The following is a 16,588-nucleotide window of genomic DNA, read 5'->3' on the forward strand; positions in this document are numbered from 1 at the left end:
CCCCTGCTTGTGTTCCCTCTCTCGCTGGCTGTCTCTCTCTGTCAAATTAATAAATAAAATCTTTAAAAAAAGAAAAGACAGTCTCTTCAGTAAATGGTGCTGGGAAAATTGGACAGCTACATGCAAAGAATGAAACTTGACCATTCTCTTACACCATACACAAAGATAATCTCCAAGTGGATGAAAAACCTTGTTGTGAGACAGAAATCCATCAATATCCTAGAGGAGATTATAGGCTGTAACTTCCTTGACATTGGCCAAAGCAACCTTTTTCATGACACATCTCCAAAGGTAAGAGAAAGAAAAGATAAAATGAACTTGTGGGAGTTCATCAAGATCAAAACTTCTGCACAGCCAAGGAAAGAGTCAAAAAAACTAAGAGGCAGTGCTTGGAATGGGAAAAGATATTTGCAAATAACACTACAGATAAAAGACTGGTTATCCAAGATCTACAACAAACTTCTCAAACTCAATACACGAGAAACAAATATTCAAATAAAAAATGGGCAGAAGATATGAACAGACACGTCTCCAATGAAAACATAGAAATGGGTAACAGACACATGAAAAATAATGTTCAAAATCATTAGCCATCAGGGAATTTCAAATGAAAACCAAATTGAGATACCACCTTACTCCAGTTAGAATGGCAATAATGGACAAGCCAGATTCTTATAACTACATCTTTAAAAATGATTTGGTTTATAACTATACAATGATGGTTCTTAACAGATGACCCAGAAGTTCATTTTGCTCTTTTAGTTGGCAGCTTCTAGCAAGGATTATCAAAGCATACTGCACATCTGATTCTCCAAGTTAATTGACTAAATGAACATCCTTGAACTACAATCAGAGACCCATTGAGTCAGTAATTAACAATATTTTTCAAAACTCTTCATGTTCAGCCAAGTGCTCAAATTTTAATAGCAAGTATAAAGTGATAACCACAAGCTTATAGTTTATTACTAATTGAATTAAGGATATATTTAAGTACTTTTTTATTATTCTAGTAAACTCTGAATCACATTCTCTATGAGGTATTACCCAAAGATTTCTGGGAATTGAACAATTCTGTCTATAGTAAATACCAGTGATTACAATCCAAAAGGCCTTAAGAAATACTCAGTAAGGTTTTTCAGAAAACAAGAAGAGTTTCTTCCTTTGGGAATTCAAATACATTAGTCACATGCCTTAAAAATAATTTGTTGGGGCGCCTGGGTGGCACAGCGGTTGAGCGTCTGCCTTCGGCTCAGGGCGTGATCCCGGCATTACCGGGATTGAGCCCCACATCAGGCTCCTCTGCTATGAGCCTGCTTCTTCCTCTCCCACTCCCCCTGCTTGTGTTCCCTCTCTCGCTGGCTGTCTCTATCTCTGTCAAATAAATAAATAAAATCTTTAAAAATAAAAAAATAATAATTTGTTGTGTGTCTACAGAATGATCAAATAATGTCAAATTAGAAATAAAGGGCAAATGACTTTCCTGGTTTCGTTTAATATTCATCCTTCCACGTTAAGAAAGTGTCACATCTCGGAAAAATTTTAGTCCTTCAGCAGAAGACTAGAAAAACAGTTATGTTATAATGACAGAGACTTACCAAAGGAATATAGTTTTGTATTAATCAGGCACAGAACTGGTAAGTTAAAAGTCGTCTTTAGTTGGGGGGGTTCCCACTCTGAGGAGTTATTTATTAGAATTATCTGATAAGTAATCCTTTGTTCAGGCAGGTGAAGACTTGTAACTATTTTAAGGTATGAATCTCAAGTTTCTATTGGTAAATATTGAATATTGTTTTAAAACAATAAACAAATACTGCAGATACTAAAATAATTTAGGGCAGACACCAAAAACAATGAAATTCAACAGCCAATTTACCCATGCTTCTTCTCTTTTGGTCCCTTTCTGTATTTCTCTAGACTGATAATTGGAATAAGCTGATTAATGTCTTCAAAATTATTTTATTGCTCTCCTATGCTTTCTTCAATTTCACCACATACAGCTTCTGCACATACAATTCAGAGGTCAACTGCCTTTACTTTCTTGTGTTATCTGTGCTTCCTAAAGTGTTCCCTCCACTGGTTTTTGTCCCATGATCTCCTTCTCTTCATTTAGGTTTTAGGCTCCAGGAAACAGTGAAAGAAAGTTCTTCCCGACCTGCAATCTTAATCAGCCACCTGGATAATTTCTAAAATAATACTCTTTAAAAAATTTTAATGACACTCAACAGCATATGACTCTTTCCCTCATTTAAGATTTATTTATACCTCCTTGTCTGCCTCCTCACATTGAAAGAAAGCTCTTGGAAAACAATCTTTTTTTTTTAATCTCTATCATCAAAATTGGTGTCATTAATGGAACACTTCTTGATCTTTTCAATAAATAATAAATAATGAAACAGGAATAACTAATAAGCTAGGGAAATATTTTGAACTTTGAGAGAAGATATCTGACAGAATTACAATATAAATTATAGACAACATCATATGATGAAGAAAACCTACTTAGTCAGACAGTAAGAATGGAGAAGACATCTTTATTGTGACTTCTAAAGTAAATTTTATTTAAAAAATCACTCTTTTTTATTTCTCTTTGCCTATTTGTTCTGTTTTTTTAATTCACCATATGAATGAATTCATGTGGTTTTTGTCTTTCTCTGCCTGCCTTATTTTGCTCCACATAATACCATCTAGCTCCATCCACATTGCATATGGCAAGGTTTCATTCTTTTTGATGTGGATCTCACAACACATGATTGGAGAGAGAGAGAGCGCGCGTGAGAGAGATTATATATATTAATATAATATATATTATATATTCACATTATATATGCATATATGTATATATTATACATAACATATATATTATGTTTTGGTGTCTGCCCTAATGTAAATAATGTATGGATATAAACGTATATGTGTGTATGTATCACATCTTTATCCATTCATCAGTCAATGGACACTTGGTCTGTTTCCAAGATTTAGTTATTGTAGATAATGCTGCTCTAAACATTGAATAGCATTCATCTCTTTGGATTAGTATTTTTGAATTCTTTGGGTAAATACCTAGCAGTAATATTTCTGGATCATAAGGTACTACTATTTTAAAATTTCTGAGGAACTGCTATACTGTTTTCCAAAGTAGCCGCAGCAGTTTGCATTCCCACCAACACTGCAAGAGGATTCCCCTTTCTCTGCATCCTCACAAAACCTGTTCGTTCTTGTATAGGTGACTTTAGTCATTCTGACTCCGGTGAGATGAAATCTCATTAGGTGACAGGGATTAAAGAGTGCATTTGTTGTGATGAGCACCCGATGTTGTATGGAATTGTTGAATCACTATCTTGCATGCTTGAAACTAGTATTACACTATATGTTAAGTAACTGGAATTTAAATAAAATTTTAGAGAAAAATATTAAAAATGCAACCAGTAGAAAGGCCCCACAATAAAACAGTAGTAGGATTTTCTATACATATGTGCATTCAATGGAAAGGAAGTTTTGCTAAATAATTTATTTCCCTCATACATGAGTGAAACATTCAGCACATGTCAATTGCATGACCTCAAGATAACACAAACATTGGACAAATGATGCTTAATTTATTCCTTTGTTTATGTCCATAAGTTAGAAAAAGTTAGTTGCTTTTGCTGGTATATTTAATACATTGTAAATGTGAAATCATAATCATCACCAACAAATGGGAATTGATAATTTGTTTGTTAGATTATTAGTAATACTAACACATATGAAGACATAATCTACATTGTTTTACAGCAATCAAAAGGATTTATCATTATACATGACACAGAAATAATCTGATGTAAATACTGAACATGTTGGGAAAATGTCCATATTTCTTCAAATAATACACATCTAATAGAAAGTTAAAGTCGAAGTTACAGGATCTTATGTAATTCATATGAGGATTAATTGAATTCACATACTACTTATAGAATCAATTTACCTTAAAAAAAGATTGAACTACTGAAGTAGTTTTAGAGTAGATACAGGGCCCTTTTCCACTTAAATAATTTGTCTAATTGAATTTAAATTAAAAAAAAAGTATATGGAACAAATACAAAAATATTTTTAAAAACCCAAAATAATTATGTATATCAATATTATTCTTCTTAGATGTGTAAATTTATTATTATTATTATAATTATTAATTTGATATATCTCCTTGTGCTGACAGGCAGTGAAGAGACTCGAGCATGACCAATGTCACCTTGGTGGCTGGATTTCTCCTTGTGGGGTTTTCTGACATCCAAGAGCTTCAGATAGTATATGGGGTGCTCTTCCTGGTGATTTATCTGGCTATCCTAATGAGTAATCTTCTCATCGTCACTCTCACTACCCGAGACCTGCAGCTACAAACACCAATGTACTTTTTCCTGAAGAACTTGTCTTTCCTGGATGTTTTCCTTGTGTCTGTCCCAGCCCAATTTCATTGTCAACAACCTAACTGACAGCAATTCCATTTCCACTTTAGGATGTGCCTTGCAGCTACTTTTAATCACTTCCTTCTCAGCAGGTGAGGTATTTGTCCTCACTGCCATGTCCTATGACCGCTATGTAACCATATGTTGTCCCCTGCACTATGAGGTCATCATGAATGGTGGTGCCTGTGTGCTGATGGCAGGTGTTTCCTGGGCCGCTGGGGGACTCTTTGGAGCTCTGTACACTGCTGGCACATTTTTTATGCCGTTCTGTGGCTCACAGTTCTTCTGTGATGTTTCCTCATTGCTAAGGATTTCCTGCTCTAAAACACGCCTGGTAGTTTACACAAGTATTGGAATAGGCATGTGTTTATGCATGTCGTGTTTCATCTGCATTGTTATCTCTTATGTTTATATTTTCTCCACAGTGCTGAAGATTTCAACCACAAAAAGCCAGTGGAAAGCTTTCCCCACATGCTTTCCCCATCTCATTGTTTTTACTCTTTTCATTATCACTGCTTGTTTTGTTTATCTCAAACCATCTTCAAATCCACCCACAGTTATTGACAGGCTGCTTTCTGTCATCTACACTGTGGTACCTCCAATACTCAACCCTGTAATCTACAGCCTGAGGAACAAGGACATGAAACGGGCTTTTATGAGATTGCTGCACAAAACTTATGGCCAAGAGTCACACTCCATTTAACACTGTCTAAGGTCAGTGCTCTAGTGCCTTACTGGTTACAGTAGACTTTCTCATCAGTTACCTCACTCTTATATGCAAGACTTGAGACAAAAAAGGTAATGTACTCACATACACCTAAGGAAATAAATGCTCAAGTGCTGAATTGACTGATTCCAAGGTTGGATAATAGCATTGTACCCAACTAACAGATAGGTGTCATGTTTCTCATTCAGAGATCTTCTATGACAAAGAATCTCTCTGTTTGTGTTATAACTTTCTGGGAAAAAATGCTCCTGTTTTTCATGGTGTTTATAATTTTGGCCATTGAATAATTCATTTTCTCTATTTTATTCCCTGGAAATTAAAACAAAAATAAGGCACTTCAACAGGTACAGTACCATAAAGACCATGTGAGCTACCATGTTAAAATTTACACAATACTTTCCCAAAGGATCAGACTCTCTAATGCTGAATCAGAATAAAAAGTGAACAAAAATAGGGGTGCCTGGGTGGTGCAGTCATTAAGCATCTGCCTTCGGCTCAGGGCATGATCCCAGAGTCCTGGGATCGAGCCCCACATCAGGCTCCTCCACTAGGAGCCTGCTTCTTCCTCTCCCACTCCCCCTGCTTGTGTTCCCTAGCTTGCTGTCTGTCTGTCTCTCTCTGTCAAATAAATAATAAATAAAATTTTTAAAAAAAGTGAACAAAAATAATATAGTAGGCTAAGGGGCATTCTAGAGGTGTGCCTACATCTGTAAGCAATACTCAGGAGAGATACCTAAAACAGACACAGAATCCTGGAGGGAGATGCATCCCAGCACAGTTTCTAAAGATAAGTAGTGGTCACCTGGGTAAATAGTATGTGCAGAGAGAAACTAGACAGAGGTCTGGAACTATAAAACATGAATGTCTGCATGTCTATCTGTTTTTATCTCCATTTCTGTCAGTGTGAAATTTTGTAAAAATTTGTTTAGAAAAGCTATGAAATATGTTACAATTATAGAAGAAGTAGCCAATTTTGGGATGAACCTACTTTGGCTTATTCTCTGGAGCCTACAATGTTCACATTAAAAAAAAAAAAACCAACTAGATTTTTTTCCTTGCTTTGTATATAAATTTGCCTTGTGATTGATGTTTTATCAAAGTAACTTATTGTCTTTATATTGACTTATTTTAATATCTAATTATTTGAAAAGAATACAATTCCTTAGATATTTTCAATCATGTTCTGTTCTTTTTAAACCATGATATTGTTTTATTGTCACTTGGATTAAATAGCTGGTATTGTTTCTCAGTCATATGTGATCTTATGTAATCATGTACCCAAATATTCTTCAACAATTTTGGATTTTTACCATAGTAATAACAAATTGTGAAAGTAAATAAATGAGTGTGATAAAAGAAAACTTTGCATCTCTTACACATAAATTTATCATTATTTTCCCATAGGATTCATAGAAAAGTCTCCAAATTTTAAAATTATTTTCCATTAAAGAATGAGATATGCTGAAGTTCATTATATTTGTTTGATGTGTACATTTACCAATGCAACAGTTTGCATTCCCACCAACAGAGCTTGAGGGTTCTTTCTCTCCAAATCCTCACTAATACTTACTGTTTCTTCCTTTTTTGTTTTGTTTTGTTTTGTTTTGTTTTGTTTTGTTTTGTTTTGTTTTGTTTTGTTTTGTTTTGTGTGAGGGGGGTTGACGTTATAATAGGTGTGAGGTGATATGTCATTGTAGTTTTGATTTGCATTTCCCTGATAATGAGTGAAGTTGAGCATCTCTTCATGTGTCTCTTGACCATTTGGATATCTTCTTTGGAAAAAGGTTTTTCATGTCTTCCACTTATTTTTAAATTGTTCTTTTGTTTATTTTGTGTTGAGTTGCATCAGTTCTTTATTTTGCACTAACTTTTTATCAGGTATGTCATTGCAAATACCTTTTCCCAATCAGTGGTTTGACTTTTACTTTTGTTGATTGTTTCCTTTTCTTTGCAGAAGCTTTTTACTTTTACGTGGTCCCAGTAGTTTGTTTACTTTTGTTTCCCTTGCCTCAAGAGACTTATCTAGAAAAATGTTGCTATAGTCAATGTCAGAAACATTACTTCCAGGGTTCTCTTCTATTTTTTTTTTTCTTGCATGATTTCAGGTAACGCATTTAGGTTTTAAGTTCAAATGGTTTTTTCCATTTGAACTTATTTTTGTGTATGGCATAAGGAAGTGGTCCAGTTTCATTCCTTTGTATATAGCTGTCTAGTTTTCCCAAAACGATTTGTTGAAGAGACTGGCTTTTTCTCACTGTGTATTCCTTCCCCCCTTATCTATTATGACCATATAACTGTGGGTTTATTTCTGGATTTTCTCTTCTGTTCCAATGATCTACATGTCTTTTTGTTTGATGATTGTTTGTTTGTTCCAGTGCCATACTGTTCTGATCTATACAACTTTGTAATATAAGTTGAAATCTGAAATTGTGATGCTTCCAGCTTTTCTTTTCTTTTTAAGATTGCTTTGGCTATTCAGATTTGTTGTTGTTGTTGCTGTGTTCCATAAAATTTTTAAGAGTGTTTGTTCTAGTTCTGTGAAAAAAGTCTGTTGTATTTTGACAGGGATTGCATTAAATCTGTAGGTTGCTTTGGGTAGTGTAAAAATTTAAGACTGTGTTTTTCCAACCAATGAACATGTAATATCTTTCCATTTCTTTGTGTTTTCTTCCATTTCTTTCATCAGTGTTTCATAGTTTTCAGATTACATGTCTTTCATTTCTTCTGTTATGTTTATTTCTAGATATTTTATTGCTTTGGAACAGTTGTAAAAAATACACTATTGTTACTTCATCAAATTGCAAAGCTTCTGCACAACAATGGAAACAACCAATAAATCTAAAAGGCAGCCTTCATAATGGGAGTAGATATTTGCAACTGATATATTTGATAATGGGTTAGTACCCAAAATATATAAAGAACTTACCAATTCAACCCCCCAAAAACATATAATCTACTTAAAAATAAGATTGTTGTCTTAATTTCACTTTCTCATCCTTCATTATTAGTGTATAAGACTGCAACAGATTTATTTACATTGACTTTGTATCCTGTGATTTTACTTAATTTATGCATCAGTTCTAACAAGCTTTTTGGTGCAGTCTTTAGGGTTTTATATATATATATACAGACATATATATATATATATGTCTGTATATATATATATATATATATATATATTATGTCATCTGCAAATAATGAAAATTCTAATTCTTTCATATGAATTTGTTGTGTTTTGTTTTGTTTTGTTTTGGAGCGGTCTAATTTCCATGGCTAGGATTTCCAATACTATCTTAAATAGAGGTGGTGAAATTGCACATCTTTGTCTTGTTCCTGACCATAGGGAATGTTCTCATTTTGTTGTTGTTGTTGTTGTTGTTGTTTTGTGTGTATTTTGTTCACTGTGCCTTCTTCATGTAAGTCCTTTACTATGTTGAGATATGTTTATTACAAACCTACTTTAATGAGGTTTTTTTATTATAAATGGAGTACTCTTGGCAAATGCCTTTTCTTCATGTATTGAAATGATTATATTGTTTTTATCCTTTATCTTCTTGAAGTGATGTATCATATAGAATGGTTTGCAATAATTCCACCACCCTTGCTTCCTGGGAGTAAATCCCACATGATCATGGTGAATATTTTTTAATCTTTTTTAATCATATTGCTAGTATTTTGTTGAAGATTTTTGCATTTATGTTCATTATAGTTATTCCCGTGTCTCTCTTTTTTGTGTTGCTTATCTAGTTTTGATATTGAGATAATGTTGGACCGATAGAATCAATTCAGGAGTTTTCCTTTCTCCTCTTTGCTTTGGAGTAGTTTGGAAAGAATGTGCATTAATTCTTTATTAAACATTTGGTAGAATTTTCCATGAAGCTATCTGGTCTGGGACTTTGTTTGTTCAGAGTCTTGTGAGGTTTTTTGGTGGCTTGTTTTGTTGTTTGTTGTTGTTGCTGTTTTTTTTTTTACTTTTTCTTAATTTTTTTTATTATATTATGTTAGTCACCATACAGTACATCCTGGTTTTTGATGTAAAGTTTGATGACTCGTTTTTTGTGTATTACACCCAGTGCACCATGCAATATGTGCCCTCCTTACTACCTATCACCAGCCTATCCCATTCCTCCAACCCCCTCCCCTCTGAAGCCCTCGGTTTGTTTCTCAGAGTCCATAGTCTCTCAGGCTTCATTCCCCCTTCTGATTACCCCCCTTTCTTTATCCCTTTCTTCTCCTACCGATATTCCTAGTTCTTATGTTCCATAGATGAGAGAAACCATATGATAATTGTCTTTCTCTGCTTGACTTATTTCACTTAGCATTATCTACTCCAGTGCCGTCCATGTTGCAGCAAATGTTGAGAAATTGTTCTTTTTGATAGCTGAGTAATATTCCATTGCATATATGGAAATCTTTTTTTAATGATTTTTTATTATATTATGTTAGTCACCATACAGTTTGTTTTGTTTTTGTTTTGTTTTGATTTTGCTTTTGTTTTGATTACCGATTCAATTAATTACTATTAATTTGTCTGCTCATTTTTTAAATTTCTTCCTGTTTAAATTTTGTTAGTTTTGATACGTTCCTACCAATTTATCCATTTTTTCTATGTTGTCCAATATTTGGCATATAATTTTTCATGGTATTCTCTTACAATTGTTTTTATTTCTGTGGTGATGTTATTTACTTCTCTGTAATCTTTTGCCATGATTTTTTTTCTTTGAGTTTTCTCTCTCCCTCTACATTTCTCTCTTTTTGCTGTTGTTGTTGTTATTGTTGTTGTTGTTGTTTTTAAAGATTTTATTTATTTATTCGACAGAGATAGAAACAACCAGTGAGAGAGGGAACACAAGCAGGGGGAGTGGGAGAGGAAGAAGCAGGCTCATAGTGGAGGAGCCTGATGTGGGGCTCGATCCCATAACGCCGACATCATGCCCTGAGCCAAAGGCAGACGCTTAACCACTGTGCCACCCAGGTTCCCCTATTGTTGTTGTTTTTGTTGTTGTCATTGTCATCGGTGAATCTGGCTAGAGTTTTACTTATTTGTCAGTCTTTTCAAAGAACCAGCTCCTGGTTTCATTGAATTCATCTGCATTTTTTTTGTTTTCTTTTGTTTTGTTTTTCCTTTTTATTTTCGATATCATTTATTCTTGGTCTAATCTTTATAATTTCCTTCCACTGGTTTTGTTTTTATCTTGTTCTTTTTCTAGTTCCCTCAAGTGTAAGGTCAGTTAGTTTTCTTATGTGGATTATTAGCACTCTCACATATTTGGGTGCTCCCATGTTGGGTGTATAGATACTTATATTTGTCCTATCTTCTTTATGGATTGTCTCCTTTGTTATTATATAATGTCTTTTTTTAAAGTTTGTATTTAAATTCCAGTTAGTTAACATACAGTGTGATACTAGATTCAGTCTTTTTGTATCTCATTATATTCTGTATTAAACTCTATTTCTGGGGTGCCTGGGTGGCTCAGTCATCATCCAGTTGCCTTTGGCTCAGGGCTTGATACCAGGATCCTGGGATTGAGCCACAGATCAGGCTACCTGCTCTCCTGGGAGTCTGCTTCTTCCTCTCCCACTCCCCCTGCTTGTGTTCCCTCTCTTATTGTCTGTCTTTCTCTCTGTCAATTAATAAATTAGTTTTTTAAAAACTCTATTTCTTTAAGTTTTCATTTTTAAAGTATATTTTTCTGTTATATGTATTGCTACTCATGCTTTCTTTTCACATCAATCTGCATGATAATTGTATCAACCACCCCACATTTTCTTTTCTCTTATTACTTAAATTCAATTAGCCAACATACAGTATGCCATTATTTTTAGATGTAAGGTTCTGTAATTTATCAATTGTGAATAACACCCAGTGCTCATTACATCATGTGCCCTCCTTAATGCCCATCACACGGTTACCCCATCCCTGCAACCACCTCCCCTCCAGCAACTCTCAGTTTGTATCCTACTGTTAACTGTCTCTCATGGTTTTCTGTCCTCCCTAATAACTTCCCATTCAGTTTTCCCTCCCTTCCCTTATGGTTCTCTGCACTGTTCCTTATATTCCACATATGAGTGAAACCATATGATAATAGTCTTTCTCTGATGGACTTCTTTCACTCAACATAATACCCTCCAGTTCCATCCATGTTGGTGCAAATGGTATTCATCCTTTCTAATTGCTGAGTAATTCTCTTTCCTCTCTCTCTCTCTCTCTATACACACACACACACACACACACACACACACACATATATATATATATATATATATATATATATATATATATTCTCTCTATATATACATTTTTATCCATTTATCTGTTGAAGGACATCTCAGCCCCTTCCACAGTTTGGCCATTTTGGACATTGCTTCTATAAACATTGGGGTGCAGGTGTCCCATTGGATCACTAAATTTGTACCTTTAGGGTAAACACATAGTAGTGTAATTGATGAGTTCTTGTGTAGCTCTCTTTTTAACTTCTTAAGGAACCTCCATACAATTTTCCTGAGTAGTTGTACCAGCTTGCATTCTTACCAATAATGTAAGAGGGTTCCCCTTTCTCCACATCCTTGCCAACATCTGTTGTTCCTGAGACATAAATCTTAACCATTCTGACTGGTGTGAGGTAGAGGTATCTCATTACGGTTTTCAATTTTATTTCCCTGATACTGAGTGTTGTTGAGCATTTTTTCATCTGTCAGTTGGCCATTTGCATATGTACAATGGAATATTACTCAGCCATCAAAAAGAATGGCATCTTGCCATTTGCAACCACTTGGTTGGAGCTAGATGGTATTATGTTAAGTGAAATAAGTCACAGAGAAAGACAAATACAATATGATTTCACTCACATGTGGAATTTAGAAATAAAACAGATGAACATAGGGGAAAGGAAGGAAAAGAAAATAAGAGGGATACAGAGAGGGAGACAAAGCATAAGAGACTTTTAACAGTGGGAAACAAACTGTAGATTGCTAGATGGGATGTGTGTGAGGGGGATGGGGTAATTGGGTGATGGGCATTGAAGAGGGCAAGTGATATAATTGGGACTAAGTGTAATAAAAAACTGATGAATCACTAAATTCTACCCCTGAAATTAATATTACAACATGTGTTAATTAAATCGATTGTAAATAAAAAAGTTTAAAAATGCCCTGCTATTGAGTTTTCTATCAGATTTGAGGTACACTGGGGAGCTTGTAATGCAAGCATCCATCTACTGTGGAGATGTTAGCATGTTGCTGGACAATATTGCTCTACTTTGGCAGTGACCTCTCAATCTGTTCTCTAAGAAAGGGTGTTGGTGGGAAGACGATCTGGTGAAGAAACAATGAAAGAAAGTTGAGGAACTGACTTAATTTCCACTTTCAGGAGAAATAAGTGTATTTTGAAGTTCATGGGAAGAATCCAAGTTGAGCCCTACAACCTAAGTATTTCATTGCAATACCGGTGTGATTTGTAGCTTAGATTACACTTGCAATTCATCTTTACTTTTGTTAAAATTTGTCATTTGTATAATAAATGATCTACTGGGTATGTTCACACCTTCCTAGACAAACCTCTAAAAACATGAGGTTTCAGTGCATTAGGGAGATACAATCCACAAAGGAAACTGAGCAAAATGATATGAAGGAACTAATAAATGAGATTGGAGACTACAGCAATCTACATTAAAAGGCCAGCCATGTGAAGCAGACACTGTTCGGGGGGTGTGGAGTGACCAGAAGAGGACACACAGAGAGTTGGGTCTTAGGCTGAGTCTTGAGGAGTGGATATTGCAGAGATTGATTGGGAGAAAGAAGAAGAGATTGAGGAGGTTAGGAGGGAGAAGAGGCTTTCATGCCTCTCAGGGAATGATTATGATTCATTTAAAGTGAAGGAAGATTATTTGCAGTGTCCACATTGAGACATGCAGCTGTACATGCTTTCCTACCAGGACCTAACCTCTCAAACTGGAGAATTTTTGTTCTTAATTCAGTAGAATTCTTCCTCTGTGAAGTCTTCCCTGATTTTCACAACCAGAGTTCTTTCCTTTGACTTCCACTTTTCCTGGTTCACCTACAAGTGCATGTGTAAAAGCAACTATTTCTGGTGTCAAAGACTTTACATTTTGTCAATTCCTGTATGTTAATTTATTTTTAAAAATTGAGATATAATTGACGTGTAACATTCTATTATTTTTGGGGTACAAAAGGGTGATATATGTGTATATTGTGAAACAATCACCACAATTCTGGTTAACATCTCTCCTCATAGTTACATGTATTCTTGTGAAAAGAAGTTTTAAGATGTTTCATTATAGCAACATCCATATATATACAGTACAATACAATTAACCATAGTCACGATTAACTGCAGTCCTCATAAAACCAGTTTATCCATTTTTTCACCACTTAGATTCTGTCTCGAAGCACACATGTATGTTAAGGGCAGAAGCAGGAATTGGTTCTCTTTTCATTCAATATGGTTTTGCCCGGTGATCGTAGCTTTTTATCTTCAGTGACAATAACCCTCTGGTCCCTAGCATGGTCCTTGACAAGTGGTGAAAAGTATAGTCAAAAGATACTGGCAGGGCTGGGTCCCCGTTGAAGCAGGCAGCTGGTGAGCAGAGGCATGGGGTGATAAAAGCTCTGGCACAATGATCACCCTAATTGTGAAGGAGGATTTGCACCTGGAAAGTCCTGGAGTTCTTACTGTGAAAAAGGAGAACTGAGAACCACTGCTGGAGTGACTGTGAGTCTGAACAAGGAGGCAGAAGGAGACTGGGCTCTCTGGCAAGTTTATTTTAGACTGATAATCAATCCTTGGTATGTTTGCATAGTTGGGAATTATGAAGTCAGCAAAGAAAGAGTATGTTCACTCATTGCATAAGTGTTAGTTTAATGCTGTCTACTTTGGCAGAGGATGTGCTAAGCTGTGGGATATAAGGGATAGGATAAGGATCCAGATGCTGGCATGCTGGTTCTGCCTACAAGATCGTATCAATCAGGGACACAGATTCAAATTGGAGGCAGACCTGTATCACTTTAGAGAATATCGCTGGGTTATTCATGTACCTTTTCCTGTCACAGCAGATTCGAATACCTGTTGCATAAAGGCTTTGACACTGTGTGCTCTGTTCTTTTAGTCTAGGGAATTGCCCAGAATGAGTCTTGGAGGGTACAGTGTGTGCTGCTGAGTGGGCCGTCAGGTGCAATAAAAGAGGCATGATAATATTAGTGCCTATGCTGTCAAAGGAATGGCCATGCTTCTAATGGTTAGTGGGAGTGAGAATATCTTAGTCAAGCCCATAACTGAGGGGAGTTGTTGTTCTGCTCCATGGATGAAATGTAGATGCCAACAGAGGAGGGTCACACAGTTCAGGGCTGACTTATCCTCAGGCAGTTCTAGTCATTGTCAGCAGGATTAAATAGCACTCCCTCCAGGCACCTGCTGTTAGAGAGAGAAGAAATGCCAGGTTTTAATCAACCCCTTGTGGGATGACCAATGTCTTCAGGGTTGTTTTATTTCCATGCTGTTTATGTGACCACTGTCAGTCAATAACAACAACAACAAAAGAAATAGCTCCAAATCATTTTGAGAATTACTTAATTCACGCTCCATTTTTAAATTATTTTGTTAATATCCAGGATATTTAAAGAGCTTATACAACTCAACACCCATAAACCAAATAATCAATTCCATCAAAAGCTGGGTAGAAGACACGAACAAACTTTTTTTAAAAAGGCCATCCAGATGTCCAACAGACACACAAAAAGATACTCACCAACACTCATCATCAGGACAATGCATATCAGAACCACAATAAGTTACCATCTCACAATTCCCAGAAAGGCAAAACTAAACACAGGAAACAACCGATGTTGGCATGGATACAGAGAAGGGGAAACATATTACAATCTTGTTGGGACTGCAACCAGTGTAGCCACTCTGGAAAATAGTATGGAGATTCATCAGAATGTTAATAATAGAACTACCATACAATGCAGTAATCCCACTACTGGGTATTTACCCAAAAAATACAGAAACAAATGATTAAATGCACCCCTATGTTTGTAGCAGCAACAACTACCATAGCCAAATCATGGAAGCACCTACTGTATCCATGGAGTGTTGAATGAATATGAAAGTGGTAGGATATGGAATATTACTCAGCCATCGAGAAGAATGCAATCTAGCCATTTGAAAAGGCATTGATGGAGCTAGAGGGTATGATGCTAATCCAAATAAGTAGGAGAAAGACACATATCCTATGATTTCACTCATATACAGCATATTAAGAAAAAACAAGCAAACAAAGGAAAAAAAGAGAGAGAAAAACCAACAAACAGAATTAACTAGAGGACAAACAGGTGGTTTCCAGGGGGCAGGTGGATGGGGAATGGGAGACAGAGAAAAAGGAATGAAGAGCACACTTATCATGAGGAGAACTAAGGTACAGAATTGTGGAATCACCGTATTGTACCCCTGAATGTAATATAACACTGTAAATTAACACTATTTCAACAATGCACAGGAAAGAAAGCCTATGGCTGACATTTCCATGCAGGGAAACACCTGTCACGAAGGGAGCCCATTACACAGGTTGGTGGCACTGCTTCCCATTCCTTTTCAAAGGTTGGTTTAAGTGTGATTAAAATACTCAGAGGTTTCATGTGGCGGCATTTACATCTAGCCAGATTACAACTAGAAACCAATTAGATTTGAAACCAATAGGAAAAGTGAGTTAGAAGCCAGTTTGAGGTGAAAATATAGGCCTGTCCTTTCCTGAACCTTTTACCCCACCCACAAGCATAGAGAGCCTGGTTGTGTTAGGGATGCTGAGCAAACCCTAGGGTGTTGTTGATGCTTGCTCCTGGCAGGCTTCCAGGGTCAGGCACCTCAGTGTCTGTGGGGGGGCAGGGTACTGGAGCAGGTGACATGGCCTGAGTTCAAGAAGGCAGAGCCCCCTGGGTTTGTGGGGCGCCTGTGCATGTCTGCAGGGTCTCTGTAATGGATCTTGCCTTGACAATATGGAGTCTTTGTTGCCAGGCCTAACGTCTTTCCCTCTAATAGAAATCAGAAATCCAGTTGTTCAAATATATGTGCCAAGTTAAGATGGTGGAGGAGTAGGGGAACCCTGAGTTTGTCTCATCCCTTGAATACAACTAGAAGGTTATCAAATCATTCTGAACACCTGAGAAATCAATCAGAGTTCTGAGAAAAAAAAAATGCTGCAAGTCTCAAAGGAGAAGCTCAACCATTGTTTGGAAGGTAGAGGTGGGGACACTTGAATCCAGTGTGATAGAGCTGAGGATATGGTGGAGGGGAGGGAATCTGCTTAAGGAGGCTACTGCAAGTATTATAAGCAGCAGGGCACAAAATCAGAACTTGTAGAAGTCTGATACATGGGAGACATGCCTCACTTAAAGGTGCTCAGGTGGC

The 16,588-nt window shown here is 36.2% G+C and overlaps 1 protein-coding gene across 1 annotated transcript; it reads left to right on the forward strand.

Moving 5' to 3' along the window:
• Positions 1-4,211: 4,211 nt before the first annotated feature.
• On the forward strand, positions 4,212-5,142 carry LOC117800763 (olfactory receptor 14A2-like). Its single transcript, XM_034653324.1, is given in 2 exon segments — positions 4,212-4,435; positions 4,437-5,142. Coding segments are annotated over 2 exon segments (930 nt in total).
• The last annotated feature ends 11,446 nt before the right edge of the window (positions 5,143-16,588 follow it).

The sequence above is a fragment of the Ailuropoda melanoleuca genome, unplaced genomic scaffold (genome assembly GCF_002007445.2).
Source record: "Ailuropoda melanoleuca isolate Jingjing unplaced genomic scaffold, ASM200744v2 unplaced-scaffold7743, whole genome shotgun sequence".
Taxonomy (NCBI): domain Eukaryota; kingdom Metazoa; phylum Chordata; class Mammalia; order Carnivora; family Ursidae; genus Ailuropoda; species Ailuropoda melanoleuca.